This window comes from Dromaius novaehollandiae, chromosome 4, assembly GCF_036370855.1.
Source record: "Dromaius novaehollandiae isolate bDroNov1 chromosome 4, bDroNov1.hap1, whole genome shotgun sequence".
Classification (NCBI taxonomy): domain Eukaryota; kingdom Metazoa; phylum Chordata; class Aves; order Casuariiformes; family Dromaiidae; genus Dromaius; species Dromaius novaehollandiae.
Genome location: NC_088101.1, coordinates 59,692,775 through 59,712,225, shown reverse-complemented (window position 1 = coordinate 59,712,225; position 19,451 = coordinate 59,692,775). Strand labels below are relative to the sequence as shown.

Sequence of the window (19,451 nt, the reverse complement as noted above, 5' to 3'; positions counted from 1 at the left end):
CAACAGTGGGCACTGACTGGCTGAGGAGCAGTTTTGTTGAAAAGGACATAGGGTACCAGTAGACAGCAGGCTAAACATCAACAGTATACCCTGGCAGCAATTAAGGCGAGCAGCATATTGGTTTGTATCAACACAAGCCCTGCCAGTAAATCAAGGGAACCAATTATTTCCTTTTACTCGGCTCTCGTTACACCACATCTGAAACACCATATCCAGTTTTGGTCCCCCCAGTACAAAAAGGATATGGATAACCTCAAGCAAGTCCAGTGGGTGGCCACCAAGATGACCAGAGGGTTAGAGCACACACCTGTTAAGACAGGCTGAGAGAACTAGGCTTGTTCAGCCTGTAGAAGAGAAGGCTTCAGGGGGACCTAACAGCAGCCAGCCAGTACCTAAGGGGAAGGTACCAAGAAGATGGAGCCAAGCTCTTTACTGATGTGCACAGCAGGCAAACAAGAGACAACAACCATACTCTGAAACAGGGAAGATTCTGACTGGATATAAAGAAAAAAAATTACTACAAGGATAATCAAGCATTGGAAGAGGTTGTCCAGAGAGGCTGTGAAATCCCCACACTTGGGGATTTTCAATACCCAGAGCTGGACAAACTCAGAGCAAATTGGTCTGATTTCAGTGTTGACCTGCTTTTAGCAGGACATCGGACTAGAAACCATCCCCCTCCCTCCCAAGATAGCTTCTGGCCTGAATGATTCCATGAAATCAAAGAAGCAATAATTTGCCAGAAATTCCCTTTTAATTCTTCATAGAAACAGACACAAATATCTTTCATTCCCAGCATCTACCTCTCATGTTCAAAAAAGGTTCCAAAACATCCCTGGGGGTGGAAGGAGGGGGGAAGCTACATTCCACAACAGTTCCTGAACACAGCTATCAAAAAAATACTACAAAACCTCAATGGTTACGTTTGCATGTAATCCCCAGTCTAATCACCATCCTCACAAAATATGATCATCTCCCACTACTGTCAATTATCACATTAGTTCAAATGATAGCAGTCTAGTAACTAATGTAGAAATCCTTATAATGATCTAAGGTGTCAAAAATTTCATTCTATAGCAATACATTACTATATACCTACATTTTTGCAGTTTGTTTTTCTAAACTTGGGAAGCTTCTCTCATAAAACTTTCATGAGAAAAAGACTAAAATAATAAATCAAAAAAGTTTGGACATTGCAGAATTAATGTAATTTTGTAATGCTAACCTTAAATTGCCCCCAAGCACTATAAAAATGTCATGATGCTACCTCTAATCAGAAAATTAAATAAAGCTTTTCTAGTTTGGTTTCTTTTTAACTTAGCAGACTGACTTCCTTTGAGGAGGAGTCTGTAGACTGGAGGAGGTGATTCCAAGGCAGGAATTCTAGAGAAACCAGGAGACACGTCCTACACAATGCACGGTGTTAACAACCTCTGCTGAATGCCTAGATGAGACAGCCCCTACAGACATCTACCCAAACACTGAAACCAGACTGCTTATTGGTACCCACTAACTATGCATTTTTCACCTTTTGGGAGCCTGGCTTTAAACTTTGAGCCCAAATATCAGAAGTACTGAGCAGCTATAGTTTTGTACATATACGAAGTGCAATACACTATAGTACAAACCCTGAGAAATCAAGGTCTAAACATATCTCAGTAGGCAGTTTGCTTTGGATATTTTTGATCATCTTCCCCTGTCTCTATTTTTCATTTTATACAGTAAGGATATAATACTCTCTCATTAAAGAAGGATGTTTAAAAACAAAGGCATAAATTTTGCATGCTTCACAGGCATTAAAAACAGTAAGTGACTCCAACACAAAAACCCAATATTTCTTTTCAGAGCAAGGTTTGAATTTGGAGTCCTAATTCCACAATGTAAACACAAACACTACCAAATTGAAAGAGAAAGGTGGGGGAAAAAAAAAAAAGAAACTAATTTTCTTCCTACATCCTCAACATAGCCACATTAAGAGTCCATTCAGCTCTACTCAAGGAGCAGAACCTTCTGGACAAGTCTAAAACAGGAAGGAGAAGTAGGCAGTTAGGATGAGGGATATCCATTAATAAGTTATTGCATTAATAAATTAGATGCAAGGCCAATGCACTGAAAACTGAGAAACAAAATAGCAGTTTGTTAAGCAAGAATTACAGTCCTATAAATTAAACAAGACAGAAGCTATATGCAAAAGAACTATATGATCATGTCACTGAAGACAATCAAATTATAGTGGCTGCCTTTGCAATCTTGATACTTAAGGTAAGCATCTGTGCACAATGTGTCTTAGAAACAACCACTCTTTACTTATACTATCTGTCTTTTTAAAGAACACACATTAATAAAATGTCTATTAAACAGAGTAATGCTGCCAATTTTCTGAGAATGGTGTTCACATATGCTCATTGTATCTGAAGAAGAAAACACAGTATGTTCCATGTACGTTCCTATAACAATAGAGAATCTCTTGCCAAATCAAAGCAATTCTTTTTTTCTAATACTTACACTGATATAGGAACCTCACAGGGAGGGCACGGTAATGCAGTTTGAATAAAAGCTGGCTCAGATGGCTGTTCCCAAGGGCCTGCAGGCTGATGCTGAGAGCAAAGTACACCACCAATTGAATAAAACACACAACTGGAACCATCCACTCAACTACAAATACCCATATCATCTAGAAAGACCTCAGTTTAAGAAAACCACTTTCCAGTAAGTAATTTCTTCTACTAATTATAATATCACTAAAGAACCCCAGAACTATAATTTCTGATATGGCAAAGAATAGGAAAATGAAGGCCTATGGTCATATTGTTTAAATTAAGAAAAAAGCCAAACAAAGGAATAGCAAAATAATTCTAAGTATTTAATAGAGCTAAAAATATTTTAATGTATCATTTACTAAACAAATGAAATTACCCTCATTCAATGCATACGTTTCATGTTTAAACATCCCAAACAATTTCTCACTTCTAACTAGTGCAAACTGACAGTTTAGAGAATATCAGAGTTAAAACTTAATCTTTACTTTTTGCTATGTTCAAAAACAATTTGAAATTAAACATCAATAAAACTCTAGCCAACACATCATTTCTTGAGCAATTATAATTGCTGAAAGTTTCAAAGGATACATTGTACAAAATAGATTAGATTGCAACATATCAACCAGAACCATTTCATTTCTCAGTTCAGCAGTCGTATACACACATCTATGCTTGACTATTTACTCTGAATTTCAGAAGCTTCCAACATAACATTTAATAACTGTTTCTTACTCTTCAGAACACAAACAACAAACCATCTCTCACTATATCCTTACCATGCCAGTTTGCTTCACAAGTGCTTCATCATGACAAGAAACAGGGCATAAATGACCACATGTTAATGTTTTCTGGCAGGACTGATGACACGGAGGACACCGACCAAAGTGACAGTAGTGTTTCTCCTGGGTAGCGTGGTGACAGGTAGGTGGTCGACTAAAATAAAGTCCAAGAATTAATCAATAAGGCAGCATGAAATACGAAGTTACAACCACTGGACAACTGTGTTCATATTCAAGAATTGAAAAGAACAAAGTTATTTTTTAAAATAGTAAGTTTAGTCTTCACCTCTAGCAATGGTTAATATTAACATAAAATTATGTACTAGCTCTAAATGAAATTAAAGTCAAAGCTGGACTTGCATAGTCAAACAGGTGCTTCACTCCAAACCCTGCTGTGGGCTAATTAACCTTGCTACACCCCCACAAGAAACTATTCCCCCTTTAGCTTTTGCTAGTCTAGTTTTCTAGCTAAACTGCCTCATGGAGGTACTTCAAAAAAGTACCAGAGCTGACTCAAAAGGACAGAGGGGGTCTGCAGAATTAGAACTGGCTGGTGGGACAGAACTGCCCCCTTGACAGCAGCAAGGATTACTGCTAACTCCACCTCCATCATCAAGAATGGAGAAAACTCAGGGAAGCAATACCTGTATCATACGAGAGAAACCATTTTGTTCTTTAAACAGTTATATTTTACTATCTTCCTTAAGGACACCTGAACTCTGCTAAAGAACTAGACATCCACCCATTTTCTATACTGACCTGCACAGCTGTTTGCATTTGGGAGGCTTGGTGGTGCGCTCTCTGCCGCAGGGCACTTTAATGACAGTTTTTCCACAGTTGCATTTCACATCTACAGTCTCTGGACATGGATAACAACTACCTAAAATAAATATATTAAAGTGATCATTTGAATAAGCCACTGACTGTAAAAACAGTAACTAACATAAGTCTGAATACACAAAGCATATGGTATAATTGATCTATTCTGTTTTGTCTGAATAACAAACTTACTTATTAATTTCTGTTTAGCTTCACCATTCTAAAATAGTAGTAATAATAATCTTGATTGTGTTACAGTTGTGCAACTGGTATTCAAGCTAGAAACTGTTTCACCTACATATTTTAAAAAGATAAGCCAGCATCATTAAATCCCACTCTTTTGGATCACACAACACTTCAATATTGTTGTACTTCAATCTTGAATACCTATGAAGACATGTTATAATCTTTTATCAATTTTTAAAAGAAAAAAGGCATGTTAAAAAACTGGTAAGATGCTATTTTTAGCACTTTTAGCCAGGCTGTAAGATGCAACCTCTATCAAATCAAAGCCAGTTATTAATTTTAAAAGTTTATCCTATTATGCAGTATTAGCTCCTTACAGATTTAAAAAAATATTTTTCAAACAAGAATTCTCTTCTATTATTTAATTAATGAGCAGTGCAAAGTAATACTGAAAAACAATGTTACCAGTTTTCTTCTGAGAGTACAAAAAAGTTATGTATTCCTATAATTTGTGTAGGGATGGTGAAGAAAAGGGGCACAAATAGTTAACAGAAAAATGAACCACTAATTGTGGCGACAGATTTAATAGGTTATCTGCGACAACTACCATGTCCACCTGTCCTGTCCACTAAGATAGCTCTACCTTAACAGCAAGATCATCTGAACAGCTTGTGAATCATTGCCTGAATTGCTGCAATTTATAGTTCAGAATATTAAGGTAAATTACATAGCTTATTCAGCTGCCATTTCAGCAGGGCAGTAGCTTTTGGAGGGAAAATTGCTGAGAACAGCAACTTCCATCATTCCAGTTTAATCCCCTACACCAAGTGAATGCCAAAGCAATTGGCCATGATAAAAGCTACAAACTGATTTTGATCATTTTCAGCTTCTTTCAGCTTTCTTTTTAAGCAAGGCCACTGGTTGCTGCAGCAAACTTTTCCTGTTATCCTTCGTATAGGTGGTAACAAATTTTATTTTCAGTTACCTGTAAGATACCAACATATATTCAAGTTTCAACAACATTTTTCAGTTTATAAGCCCACTAGTATCAAATATTGTATTTTAAGTTTTTTAAAAACCACCTAAGCTCAATCAGCACAGTCATTTCTGAACATACACGAACATTTTTTATTATATATATTGAACAAACAGAATTATTTAGGGAGAAGTCAAGCTACAGATTTTAAATTAAGCAGTTTGAAAGGGGGTGAGGCATTTTCAGTGGAATGCTGCCAAGGAAAATAACCAGGTAAAAACTCTACTATGTTTTGTTTTTAATATGAAAGCCTTTAGGGTCTAACCAGCACTTTAGAAATCCTTCAAACACCGTGTCCCCTGCAAAAACCCACATCCAGAGAAAGAGACTTCATTAAGCACCACATGGGATCACACAGATATTAAGCAAATATAAAAACATCCATCCACACCCCAACAATATTCTGTCACTACTAGGAACTTTCTACCTACTCTTACCTCTGTGGCAGCCAGAAGGACATTTGTGATTTCTGCAGCCTAGAGTCCGCCCACAGACTTGATCACAAGGCGGACAGTTTCCAGAACAGCACTATTAAAAAAAAAACAAAAAAAACAAAAAAAAACAAAAAAACGAAAAAAAAAAACAAAAAACCCACCCACACAACAATATAACTTAAAATGTAGACATTTCTGGTGTAAGTTTGTCTCCTTCTCTCTCTCGTATTTTTTCAACAGTTCTTAAGATTTTATTCATGCAATTTAGTCTAATTTCCTCAAATTCACATCAGGTGTACAAAGGAGACCATCTGTAAAGTCATTTTAAAAAATACAACACAAAATAGTAAAAAGCACGCAAATGAAAGCATCTCTTTAACACACAAAAAAGTAGAGAGCTTCTCAAAAACATAAAAGTATTAAGAAGAATGTTTGAACTAATATGATATTTTAATCTGAAATGATTTCATAAGATTACACACAGTATTTCCATCAGTTGATCCCATTACTCTACAACTTCTTCCAGTTTTATACTATACTTGTCCTTGGCACGAAAACGTTGCTAAACACCTTTTACATCTTATACATTTGTAGTAAAAGCCAGATGATTTTAGGAATAGTGATCTGCTCTCTGTTCTCACATAAAAGTAAAAATGTGGGAAAACACCTATTCTGTTCAGAACAAAACTCAGAACAACAAGTTGGTGGATCGCAAGTCAGGGAAGAAGCCTATCTTTTCTATTAACTTGAAAGACATCCTCCTTTCAAACTATGTAAGAAAGGATGGTAATTAAGAAAAACATGGATTTTTTGGCATAATTTAAGATGTCAAGTTTGCATTTATTTGTTTTGCTGTTTTTCCACATAAAATTGTCATAAGAATAACACACAACAATACCTGAGAATAAAAACATTTTTCACGCATTTCTGTGATAGCGATAGGAATAGGACTTTTTTTCTGCCCTATTTGCCCAGAAGAATTTGTACTGCCATACTAATCAACAAGTAAGAAGACTGAGAGAAATAGTAAGTTTGCATGACTCATTTTCTTTCATGGTAAAAAACCCACTACTTTTATCTACTTGGTTTACCAGTTTAGCAGTAAATCACCTATTAAGCTCTACATCCAAGATCATTGTCTATGCTTGTTTAATTTCATTTTGTGGATCTCGGGTAGCATCTATGGAGGCATCTTTTCCTCAGTTTCTTAAGTTTATCCTTACAGACAAGCTCCACTGTATTTATCAATGTCAGCTGCATACTCTGAATACAATCAGCAGCAGCAATCACTCTGTGATCCTGAATGCTATTATAGCAATAATTATATTCAAAATCTTTCATCTCTATATTTAGTAGACATTTTTGAGGGTTAACAGCAATTCTGCACCCTATTTTTCTTATATACATTTCTACTACAAGTTCATTATTTCTAAATATTTAATTTTTTTCCTAATGAGATTAAAATAACTCTTACATATATAAGGACCATCTCTATTGAAAGCCTTGCCTTCATAATTTAAGTTTTTAACATTCTCATTTTGTTCACTAAGCTGTTACCTCATTTCACTTCACGAAAGGACTGAAACTACAACAATGTTAAGGTGGGCTGTCACACGAAATTCACACTAAAAGTCAAAGCTATCCTGCCTAGAAAGCAGCTGCCTGAAACTTCAGTAACCAGCAAAATTCACCAGCACTTTCTTTGGGGGCATGGCAGGCAAGAAGGAAGGAATAGCAGAGAAGCTAGAAGATGAAGAAAATGCAGAAAAACACATTCGAAATATCTGCAAGATGACAAAGTACCAAGTCAACAAAATACTTCTTGCAAAGCTTGAAGTATCAAGACCTTTGAACAGATATTTAAAGTATTTCCAAATGCGGAAAAAATATATATATTCTGAAGGAACAACTATTAACATCTAAGTCTATCAACATAGTAAGGGCAACCTGCATACTTTAGGGTTTTTTCTCCATTTGCTCATTGAATTTATCACATGCAACATCACTTAGCTTTATAAATTCAAAAGAAACTTAAAAATATAGAATTAACATTTTGTCTTCTTGAATCAACAAATTGCAAAGACAGTTAAAAGATATCAATCTTCTCTTTCACTTCAAATTAGAAGGGGAACATTCTTAATTTGTCAGACCACCACTGTTCGCAGTGACAGATATTAGGGAGTGTGGTGGATTGTGTGTCGTCAAAGTCAAGAGTATGTGCCTTACAAAGTTATGAGGGATGTTCAACTCTTCCCACAAAGTAAGGAACGGATTTAACTACTGCAGAATACGTAAAGCATCAGTAACTACTCAAATTGCCTTCTGAAGCTGCAAAGTTATCAAAATGTTATCAAACTCTTCCAGTTTTTAGGCCTTTTCAAAAACTTTTCAAGTTTCTCTTGGTAACTTACATGTTCAAAAATTCTGGTACATTGCAAACTAATTAAAAAAGGACATTGAAGACAAACTTCTAAATAACTCTTCTAAATAATTCTATAATAAATAAAACTTCTAAATAATTTGAAGGAGAACTACAGATCAATAGAGAATAACATTCAGAGCCTTATGATTATATAAACAATGCATTTGAAACACCTGTAGACACTTACCTTTCTCTTACATTGGTGCTTTTGGCAATCACGAATTTTAGTACACTTTGTCTCACACAAATATGGCTTATGACATGGCATGCGTTTAGTGTGCTTTCCACAACGACACTGTTTTTCAACTTCCTGGGCAGCAAGGTAGGGAAAGAAAAGCAGGGTATTTTAAAAACAGAAAAATGCATGTATGCAACAGGAGTGAAGAAAATGTTCTACTACCAGCTATAAAAAAACTTTATCGGACTGCAACATTACAATGCTCCAGCACGACAGGTAATATATACACAACTTCATGCTCTGAGCAGATTATCTTTGTGTTTTGTCTCTAAATTGTATACGAAGAGACATTTGGGGTACATCTACACGAGCATCTGATGCAGTTGAAAGAAAAGGCCAAAGTTTTGATTTGCTGTATCTATATTGCCTGTTTAGGAGTCATGAACTTCATGCTAACTGCCCAGCCTAGGCACACACCATGCATGCACAGAGCAGTCACTATTGGAGAAACTTGGGTTGACATTACAAGCAGTGCACTCCAGATGACACCTCACTGCATAATTCCAGCCTTGGTCCCACCAGGAGGGAAAACACATCAAGAAAAACACTCAAGTGAATACTGCGAGATCCCGAGTGTAAGTGCAAGACAAATTCATACAAAAAAGAACCCCTCTTGCACAGTAAATTGATAATGTAGCTTCATCTATCATGTATCCAGATTACTGAAGAAATAGCAGAGCAGGTTTATCTGACCTTCATTCCACCTATCACATGCTAACTACTTCCACAATAGACTGTGCAGTCAAGACTGGTCCACAAAAGACAGCTGATAGCAGACAGAGCAGCAGCTTTACAGGCCAGATCATAGAAGCTCCATAGGCATTCAGGGCAGAATAAAAAGTTTTCTTATTAGCAAGCAAATAATGTTCTGTTACAGCGTCTTCCATTTCACTAACGAATAAATAGCATAGTAAGAGAGCAACTGCAATGAAGCTAGAAGACTTGGGAGAAATTTAAAATATATGTCTTAAAAGATATTTTAAAAGAAAAATTACAAACTCATCCCTGCTTCAATAACTAACAGCTGCCATGAAGCTATCCAAGACACCTGTTAAATCTGTGCAACTATTAACTTGAATTAGGGAAACAGACATTGCTTTTTCTGAACAGATGGTTGTAGTCCTTCCGAGATATGACTTCATTTTCTCACCATTATACTGTTCCAACCATAATGTTTCAAAATCCTAACAAAAATGTGAATATGCTACAGTAAAACTAACCTGTCTGCATATTTCACAGGGACCTCGATGACAGCGCTGTGAACATTTATGGATGCCACATTCTAGAACTTTGTCACAACTATCACCACAGGTAGGCACATCTTCCGTGCAAGGCAATGTAAACTCTAGACAGAAAGAAGTACAAGCAAAATTGGGGGGGGAACTCCATTAATGCAACATGATTTTGAATACCCTGATTCTCTCTCAGTTTTGAAAAGCTTCTCTAGATTTATTCAATTATCTACATAGCCAATTAAACCTCTGTTTCTAAATAAGCCTTTAAAAGAATTAAGCAAAGCAGTTTATATGAGCTTTCACAGTTCACTGTTTGCAAGAACTTATGGACCCTGCACTGCAGAAGTAACCCAAGCTACTGACAGCCCAATGCTGCATTTTTTTTTCATTGTTTTTTAAGCCCTGTACAAACAGGCATTTTCCAATGGGGGCAGGGGAGGCTTACTTGATTTTTCACAAGGACAGGACCTTTTTCCAGAACGAGGACAGTCTCCACAGGGACCAGCATGACAAACTTGTTCACATGTATGATTACCACAAGGCAAAGTTCTCCCACACACCTGAAAAACTCAGAAAACTCCAAGTGAACACAACATAAAATAACAAACCAAGACAAAGCAAACCAAGAGGGAAAAACTAGAGGTGGAAGATGTCTATATAAGATAAAACTTTTTTCTGAGCAATAAAAAGTTAATTGTAACAACTTTATTAATAAATCGTATGTTCACAGAGTTTGACAACACAGAAAAATCCCACCGCTCCTCCCCCCACTTTATGAATTTTTACAGCCCAGTCTATAGCTTTGGTCCTAAGAATAGGCTACAAATACATTTCAAAGAATGCATCAGAAAGCTTTCATTCTGTTAACAGTCACTAGAAGTAAATAAGCATGAAACTCTTGTCTACTAAGCTGTTGTTTCATACTTATTTTTGAAGGTGACAGCTGAAATTTCAACCTGAAGTACAAAGTAAAGAGAATACACAAGGTCAAATTCACTGTCCTAAGCTAGCACAATTTTAAAACAGTGAAAAGTTAACTACTGTCAGAAATTAATGAGGCCACCAAGTAGATCCTTCCTCAAATATTACTGCCTATATTTTTATTTGCACTTTTTAACTTAAAAATAAGATTTTTTTTGTTTTTCAATCCCCAATACACTAAACAATCAAATTTTTTAAGATGAGAAATAAGCTAAGAAGTGCAACTGACCTGATCACACTGCCACTGAGGACTTGCACAAAGTCTTTCTGCTGTTTGTCTTCCACAGATGCACTGTTGTTTACTGACTCGTGGACAAGGCTTACAATTTCCTAAAGATAATTGTGAAGTGACATTGAGGAACAGGAATTAGAATTTTGTTTTTTTAATGTAACTTGGAAAAGAGCAATGAGTGTTTAACAAATCAAGACAACTAGTCCTCTGAAATTTCAGAAGGCAGGTCTACCTGAGTGACAAGGATTCTCACAAGTGTGTTGTCCACATGGCAATGTTCGTCCACATGGCAGATGACATGACCATTCCTTGGCACTGCACCTTCGGGGCACTGGCTTTGCTTTCTTACAGTAACATGTTGTTGTAACCATCTTCGGGCAAGGTGGACAAGGTCCTAAGTACATGAAAAAGAGTATCTCATTGTTGACTGTTTAACAAATGCAGCCTTAATTGATGTTTGTTTCATTCTGAGAGGTCCAAATCCAGTTAACAGATTTAGTAAGTAAGACTGTATCGCAACTGCATAAATGCAGGCAATATAATCAAAATATACAACAGATTTACCTGGATGACAAAGCAGCAAACATTTATGCCCACAAGAAGGTTTGAATTCCCTCTCACACACTTGACCACAGGAGTGAGGTACCAGCCATGGGTCCAGTGCTGGATCCTCCACTTTTCCACAATAACAGTAATACCTAGTAGGAGTTTCAGACCGTTTGTATTCAAACCTACATTTTGGACTAAAACACAGGAAAGGGGCAGAGGGAGTGAAAGTTATCATCATTTCAGTTTGTCAAGACTACCACCAGGCTACCAATTAACTTTTTTTTGTTTTTACAGCTAGAGTAACCAGTAACAATGCATTTATAATATACAAAGGTCTTGCTATATGTCAGGTTTTACAACAGATATTCATTAGAATGCCTAAGGAATTATCCTATCACTACAATCTTTCTTCCCTCTCTAAGAACATATACAAAGACATTTAGCATAGCAAGCACCTTTAACTGTTTTTATGCCAAACAATACCAAAGGAGTTTATGTGACAAAGAGTTAACCTTCTTAAGCAGAATCAATAAAAACAAAAATTATTTTTTACCAGTAGAGATTTCTAAGCTACATAAAACAAGATTTAGTGATGCTATTAAAACTATACGTAATAATTAAAAATTTATCTGAAAGAGAGTTTCATTATACGAGTTCAGCATCTTAGCTATTATATTTCTCATGGATTAAAGACCAGTGTGAATTATAATACACGTACATTTCTTTGTAAGCCTTGAGAGTGTCAGATATAAAAACAATATATTATTCCTAAAGGTAGATAGACACCAAAGATCTGAAGCTTGTTGGTGCTATGGACCCTAAGCATTTTCAGATACAAGCCATGAATGAGGGAGGCAACATGTAGAAGAGGAAACAAAGCAGCTCCCATCTCTGTCACCCCAGTGTAACCAGACAGGGAGCTCCTCTTCAGCGAAGCACAGAGACTAAAATCTATGCACTCATTTTTGCCAAATAAAATGTCAGTTTGATCATATAACACACCTTATAGGCCATAAACCATTTTTATAAAGCAATTAAAAAAAAAACTTTATCATGTGCTCCAATGTTAAATAAAATGTCATTTGCCTTAAAATTCATATATATATTTAAATATATATGTTTATATATATTTAAAAACAAAACTAGTTTGTAGTTGAACAGGTATCGTCAACCTTTACAAAACTTGAGACACTGCCTGTCAACAATTTTTCACCTCATTTCCTAAGCAAACCTGCAAGCCTGAGATCCTGCAATGTCAGAGATACTGAAACCATGAGGTACTTTCAATCAAGTTTGACAGAAGGTTAGGTGTCTCAAAGGTATCACTAGAAGTTCCTACATAAAAGTCAGTGCGCAAATATAAGACAGAACGACTCTTGCACAACCTTGACCTTCCTTGAACTTTCAAGTTCAAACCTACTAAAAAAAGCAAGGTTCCTTACCCTGGCAGTCATAATATTATTACCTTTTCTTCATACAATCTCACGTAAAACTGTAAGACTGGCCATCACCCTTGCCTTATGCAGAGACTAGAAATCTCTGAACCTTATTACTTCAGAACTGATTTTCTGTTACTGCACACACTGGTGCCGATTTTAAAGCTGACATGCATATTTGAAACTATTTAATTTTAAATATTAGGAATTGGAACACATAGTAAATAAGCTACTACTTTCACAAGTTAAAACAAGATTTGATGCAACAGCTTTTTAATATCACTGCTAAATGATTGTTAGTGAAAGTTTCAAATTAATTAAAAAAAATCAATAGAAAGCTAAGTCTTCTAAATTTATTTTTATAGTTTTTCATTTACAAGTATTGTTCCTTTCTAAAGTAACTCCAGTTCACATGCTTTCCACAACAAAAGCCTCTTAGTAAATGTACCATGAAGGGCTTACCATGGCCACGGATAATCTTTTTTTCCAAAATCATCATCCGTAAAAGGAGAAGAAACAAGGAAAAGGCTGTCCTTGGCCCACTTTTGGATACATGGCAGGTGAAATATACAAAAGCATCCACAACAGCTCCAGACCTAAAAAAGTCAGATATAAGTATCAATTGCTTTATATTAGGTTTCTTCCTCTTTCAATTGGTGAAAATCCGTATTATCTAAAGAAATACAAACTTGCTATTTTTCCATTTAAAAAAGGGTTTCCAAATATAAATTGTATTTCTTGTTATGTCAGATTAATACAGTTTTACTGTTACAAATACATCCTTTGGTAATCTTTTCTTCCTACTGCTGAAGATTTTCACTGTAGCTTAAAAATCTTCATATTACCATAGAAATGTTGGTTTGAACACACCTCTGGAGGTCATCTAGTCCAACGTTCTGCCTGAAGTGGGACTACTGCCAGCTTAGCTCAGGTCAGCCACAGCTTTGTCTAGCGAAGTTTGGAAAACCCTGAAGGCTGGAGACTCCACAAGCGTTCTGGACAACCTGCTGCAGTGTCATACTACCCTCCTAGTATCCAATCTGCACCTTCCAAGCCTCAATTTGAGTTACTGCCCCTTGTTACACCACGTGTCATTGCAGAGAAGAGTTTGGCTTCACTGTCTTCACAACTCCCCTTCAGGTAGTCATAGGCTGTATCAGATTGTTCCCTTAAGAGTTACATACAATGCTAGTAAAAAATTTAAGTAGAAGTATGGCTTTCAGCATACAGTCTACTGTTCAAAAAGCAAGAGAGATATAAAACTGAATGGAACTAAAAGCAAATGTGTTTGAGAGAATTAACTTTGCCAGTATTCTGTTTCCATCACTAAACCTTTATGTTCTTGTTCTCAGTGTGCTGCTCTGCCAGTTCTGCACTGAAATCACAATGGTTCAGGACATCAGCCTGCTGCTGAAAAGCAATTTAAGTATCATAAATGCAGTTTTATGACTTCATTACAGTCATTCTAAGCTGACAACCTTTTAGACCTCAGTAAGTGGAAAGCACCAATTTGATAAGTGAAAAGCAGCATAAAATTTAAGTTTGAACTTCTTTATTATAAAATTATGCTATGAAAACAAGAAGATTTTTTCCATTTACTTATAGAGAGCAAAATTAATGACATAAGTTTCTAGAAGTTTTGTATCTAACTTCCCAAAACTAAAGCTGAACAGGAGACATTAAGTAAATAAATATACTTGACTGAAATATTCAGGATAATTAACAAACCACTGAGCTACAAAAGAAGACTTCAAAGTTTCCAAATCATCTCACTTCTGCTGAGAAATGACATTAACTGTTTCAAGAGACAGAAAACTTTAAAATCAAACTATAATTATTTTTCAAGGTCTGAAAATCAGATGAAATATATTAAGAACTCAAAACATGCTGCATTTTTTTTCTTGAAAAAGTTAATGACCACAGCTTCATTGGATACATGTAGTATTTATCCAGCATAAGAATTTAAAGCTTTTCTGTACTTTTTTTTTTTAAATGCTTAACACACAGCTGCAGACATGGGCCTACTTAGCCTACTGCTTTTATATTTGAGTCAAATAACTATAACAGAAACAGGTTTGGGCCTCTCAAAGTCAAACAGAAGTTACTACATTAACACTGAGAAAGATTTGTCCTGAAATCTCTCCCATGAAAAAAATGTAGCTACATGAAATAAGACAATCTTCTCAGACACTCTAAGACTAAACTGTCTCCCAACCTCCTCTTTTCCCTTATCAGCATCTGTAATGATGAAGTTTATTTTAGTCTCCCTACTATAAATTTAATAATATTTTCTCATTTCCCAATATTCCCTCCTCTGGTGATTACTACAACACAATTCCAGTGCTTAATGGATACACCATTGCAAGCACTAGACTTCCTATACTTCTTTTGTTTGCTACTCTCTGAAACTTAAAAGTAACTGTTGCATATTATGATCACAAACACGTTAAGAACTGCATATTCTGATTACAAGCTCTGTAATGTTACGATATGGAAACACTATCACTATAGAAATAAGTGTTTGAAAAATCCAGAAGAGCTGAATGTAGCTTTTAGTACTCTATCATTTTAAAGCTGTCAATTCCAAGAATCACTTTGGTAATATAATTAAATAAAAGTTACCCAGCCAGTTATATTTTCTTCATAATTATTAATATGAATAGTATCTTAAAGACTACTGTAAAATACTTACAGCTTGGTTCCTTTTAATGGAAGCAATGCAGATCAGACATGTCATAGCCCCAGACTGAAAAGCCTCATTCACATATTGTCTTGTACGTTCCAGTTCACTTGCATCTCCATCTTTAATACATAAATATTTTCAAAGCAATCAGTAATGTCTGATCTGCTATTCTGTACATGTTGAGACTGGCATAAAAGCATTTTTCTTCTGGACAGAGGCCAGCAATATATTATTACAAAACCACATAATTAAAAGCACTTAAGACAGTTTCAAATCTATACATTGATTCTACAGAAAAAAGGCAAGAAATACAGCTAACATGCACTGCTGGGAATGAATATTTTTAGTATAAGAAAATACAAATATCAGAGTAAGATTCTTTCCCTCCAGTTATCAAAAACTTCAATATGTAAGCCAGTAATGCAACCTGGTTAATGCTGTTACACACCAATAAAGGCCAATATATGCAAACACTTTACCAGTTTGACTGGTGTAAGTAGTAAACGTTTTGGCCAAAATCTTTCCCTGTTTTCCTTCAGCATCTTCATCATCATCTTCAGATGAGGAACTAAATTGGTCTTCAACTAGCATTTTTGCTGCAGCCTGATTAGCCTTCTTAATTTCATCAAATTTTCTCTGTGAAGATAATTCTGTTTAAAAGAACAGATTAGTAATGATTAATATTATGAGAGTTAACCATAATATCATATGCAGTTCTGCATGTTTTCAATAATCCTTTTCTTTCTTGCTGATCTGCAATTAAGTGCAGTATTTTGTTACATTTCCAATACCACACAAGAAAATAAGTTGCATTTTCTTCTTTATTGTTCATTATCCATAGTATTTCCTGTTGTGAATTTTATCTCTCAATTACTTTTGAAGAATCCAACCAGACATACTAAAGTATATTGATTTATAATGCTGCTTTACCAAAAGGATACTGAAAAAAGTTTTTTTTGTTTCATGCTGTGAAAAAATTTCACAGGCAATTCTTGGTAACGGTGACTGTGATAATCTGCTGAAACCCTACAGGAATCTCTATCAATAGCTGTTTGGGTTTTTGTTTGGTTTCTTATTTTTTAAAGTTATGACTTTTATTGATCTGCCTCCACCCAACAAGCCTCTAATGCAATGGTGGATTCACGCTGTCTCTATGTCTGATGGCATTAAAAGCATCAAGGATCTTTAATAGGTGGTTTCTTAAGTTATTGCATGTGAAAGAGAGGATGAGCATCACTTAAGAGAGAAAAATGATACAACTTAGAAGTTCATTAATAAACCACAGTGCCTTTAACATAACATACCACAGTATGTTAAAAGCAAAAGTCGTCAACAGATGCAAAAGTCATGAATAGATCACAGCTCTTAAGTTTCCTCCTAGCTTTCCACAGTAGACTACCATGCATAATATATATGTACGAGGGTTTGGTCCAGTTTAATTTTAAATTCTTCTTCAAGAAACTATGCCGCCACTTAAGCACTTGGCACTCCTCTGCCTACTAAGTATCTCATAAGTTTTACCTTATACCAAAACAACCTTGAGCATGAGAAAAGATAAGCCTTTCCCAGACAAGTACTCCGGCCAGCGTGCCAGACTTCCCCAACGCATGCTCCCGGCGGGCAGCGCTGGCTCTCCGGCGCATTTCCCACCGCGCACCAGCGCTTACTTGAGGCTGACTCTGCTGCTCAGGGGGACCTGGCCGCGGAGCCGCGCAGGGCACACGCGTGTCGTGTCGTGTCGTGTCGTGTCGTGTCGTGTCGTGTCCCGTCCCGTCCCGTCCCGTCCCGCCCCGCCCCGCCCGCGGGGCTCCGCAGGCCGCGGCAGGGAAGGCCCCGCGGGGGAGCGGGGGCTGCGCCGCCCCCGCCACAAGGGAAGGGCGGCAGCCGGCCTTGGCGGGGGCCCCCCGGCGCGGGCCCAGGCTGTGCGCCCCCGCCGGGCCGGGCCGGGCCTGCGCCGCGCCGCCGCGGCAGGGAGACACGGCACTCACCGCTCGCCCCCTCGCAGCTGCTCCCCGCGGCCGGAGCGCAGGCACCGCCGCCGCGGGCCCTGGGGGCCGGCGGCCTCGCAGCCGCCCCGCCGCGGGCGGCGAGCCCGTCCCCCGGCCGGGCGCGGCCCCTGCCCCGGCCGGCCTGGCGCCAGGCCGCCTCCATCCCTCCGCCAGGTGGGAGAAGGACGGCGGAGGGGAGCGCGGCGGGCCCCGCCAGAACCCCGCCGCGAGCCGCCCCGGAAGCGGCCGCGGCGGCCACTAGCGCCCGCCCAAGCGGACGAGGAAGGAAGCAGCGCCCGGCGGCGACGGGCGCCTCGTTCCCGGGACTACAGCTCCCAGCAGCGGCCGAGAAGTGCTGGGACGGGAGGGAGCGGCCGCTCAGAAGACTACAACCCCCAGAACGCACCGCGGCGGCGGCAGCTTGGCAGCTCCGGCGGCGGGGCGGGGCGCATGCGCACGGGTGAGCGCGCTGCGTCGCCCTTCCCCCCCATGCAGAGTAGTTGAGTAAGAAATACTTAATAGAAGCTTCTTTTCGTAGGAATAATCTTTAATTTCGATCAGGTGATGAAGTTCTCGAAGGAACAAGCGTACACAATTATGATATAATGCAAGTTCCCTCCTGAGGGGAATGAAGGAGCAGAAATTGGGGCAGCCTGTGTCGCTCTTGCAGCTGTTGGGGTCGCCTGTTAGCTGCCTTAAGGTCGCCGGACTGTTGAATTTCACAACGGCCAAACGATGGCCAACAAGACCCCTAATCGGGCCTGCCAGAAGATGCTATCCCATTACTGTCTTTATTGCAGTGCTCTGAGGAGATATTAGGGTGTTTTGTGAGGACCAAACATGAGTGCTGGTGGTTTTCCAAATCTGTAGACACTTGTGCGGTTGCTGAGAGGACAGCTCCCAAAGCCAAGTGTTCTCACCTGCCCCTGGAAAACTGAAGTGTGCTGAGGTAGCCTGTCCTCGGCATAGCTCTTCTTGAAATTATCTGTTGAGAAGGCCCATGGTATCCATAGGAAGCCTGTTGCGGTATCTCCTGCTCTTAATAACCAGATTTTTTTTTCCGAATACCCAAATAAGGATTTCTGTTATTTAATAGGTGAATTTCTTCTTGCCCACCAGACTGGCTGTAGAAACAATTGGCTTTGGCTCCCTTTCTGGCAACCTTTTGCGTGTTGTGGGACTGCTGACCTCATTTTCTTTCCAGCTCCTTTTGAGAATGTTAGATTTAAAAATCAGCCATTAAGCATGTTCAGCAACTTCACTGAAGTAACATTCAGAATATTTTACTGCAAAAATCTGTCCTGAAGAAACTCTGTGCATCGAGAAACATTCTGACAAATAAATGCAGCTTGAAATAATTTTAATTTGATTGGCATTTCCTTATGACACCTATGTTTGGTCTTGCTGTTTCAGGAGACTTTACACTTAGTATTTTTTGAGCAAATACATGCTTATAAAAGTTAAATAATTCAAGATTTTAGATCATAAAGCACCTGAATATATTAAATAAATTACCAGACATCAATTAAGTTTTTTTGTTTTATTTTGAAGTGTTTTAAATCAAAGAATTTTTATTCTCCAAAAAGTCCCAGCTAGTGACTATAACTCATGTCATAGACTGGAGGATCAATAAAACAGAAAAAAAATATGAACAGTAGCTCTCTGCCTTTATTAGTTAGAACTCATTAGTATAATATTAATAATTCTGTTAAGCACCATATCACATATTTCTCTAACAAAGTCTTAAACACTTCAACAAAGGTGAAAAGTGCTAAGTGTCTAGTAAAATATGACGCAGCCCTGTAGATGTTGCTGCAATATAAATTGCAACTTATATTCAAAACCTGCATTGTAAGAATGCTGATTGCAAAGCCCAGCATTCAAAATACAGTA

General features: G+C 37.8%; 1 protein-coding gene across 4 annotated transcripts in view; it reads right to left on the bottom strand.

Annotated features, from left to right (window-relative positions):
- Window positions 1-17,959, bottom strand: part of NFXL1 (nuclear transcription factor, X-box binding like 1) — a 51,272-nt gene extending 33,313 nt beyond the window's left edge. Inside the window, exons 1-14 of one of the 4 annotated variants that reach the window (XR_010389077.1) lie at window positions 17,559-17,959; window positions 16,050-16,220; window positions 15,580-15,689; window positions 13,350-13,483; window positions 11,467-11,645; window positions 11,135-11,296; window positions 10,900-11,000; window positions 10,135-10,249; window positions 9,675-9,799; window positions 8,404-8,526; window positions 5,798-5,888; window positions 4,079-4,199; window positions 3,317-3,473; window positions 2,506-2,597 (exon numbers count right to left, since the gene is read on the bottom strand). Coding sequence is in view for 2 of the 4 variants with exons in the window: in XM_064511185.1 (XP_064367255.1) it covers window positions 2,506-2,597; window positions 3,317-3,473; window positions 4,079-4,199; window positions 5,798-5,888; window positions 8,404-8,526; window positions 9,675-9,799; window positions 10,135-10,249; window positions 10,900-11,000; window positions 11,135-11,296; window positions 11,467-11,645; window positions 13,350-13,483; window positions 15,580-15,689; window positions 16,050-16,220; window positions 17,559-17,721 (1,844 nt within the window). In the remaining 2 variants the exon portion in view is untranslated. Of the gene's footprint in view, window positions 1-2,505; window positions 2,598-3,316; window positions 3,474-4,078; window positions 4,200-5,797; window positions 5,889-8,403; window positions 8,527-9,674; window positions 9,800-10,134; window positions 10,250-10,899; window positions 11,001-11,134; window positions 11,297-11,466; window positions 11,646-13,349; window positions 13,484-15,579; window positions 15,690-16,049; window positions 16,221-17,237; window positions 17,345-17,558 lie in introns of those variants that run through there. The other 3 variants (XR_010389076.1, XM_064511185.1, XM_026093579.2) reach the window with 3 other exon arrangements.
- Between the last annotated feature and the right edge of the window lie 1,492 nt (window positions 17,960-19,451).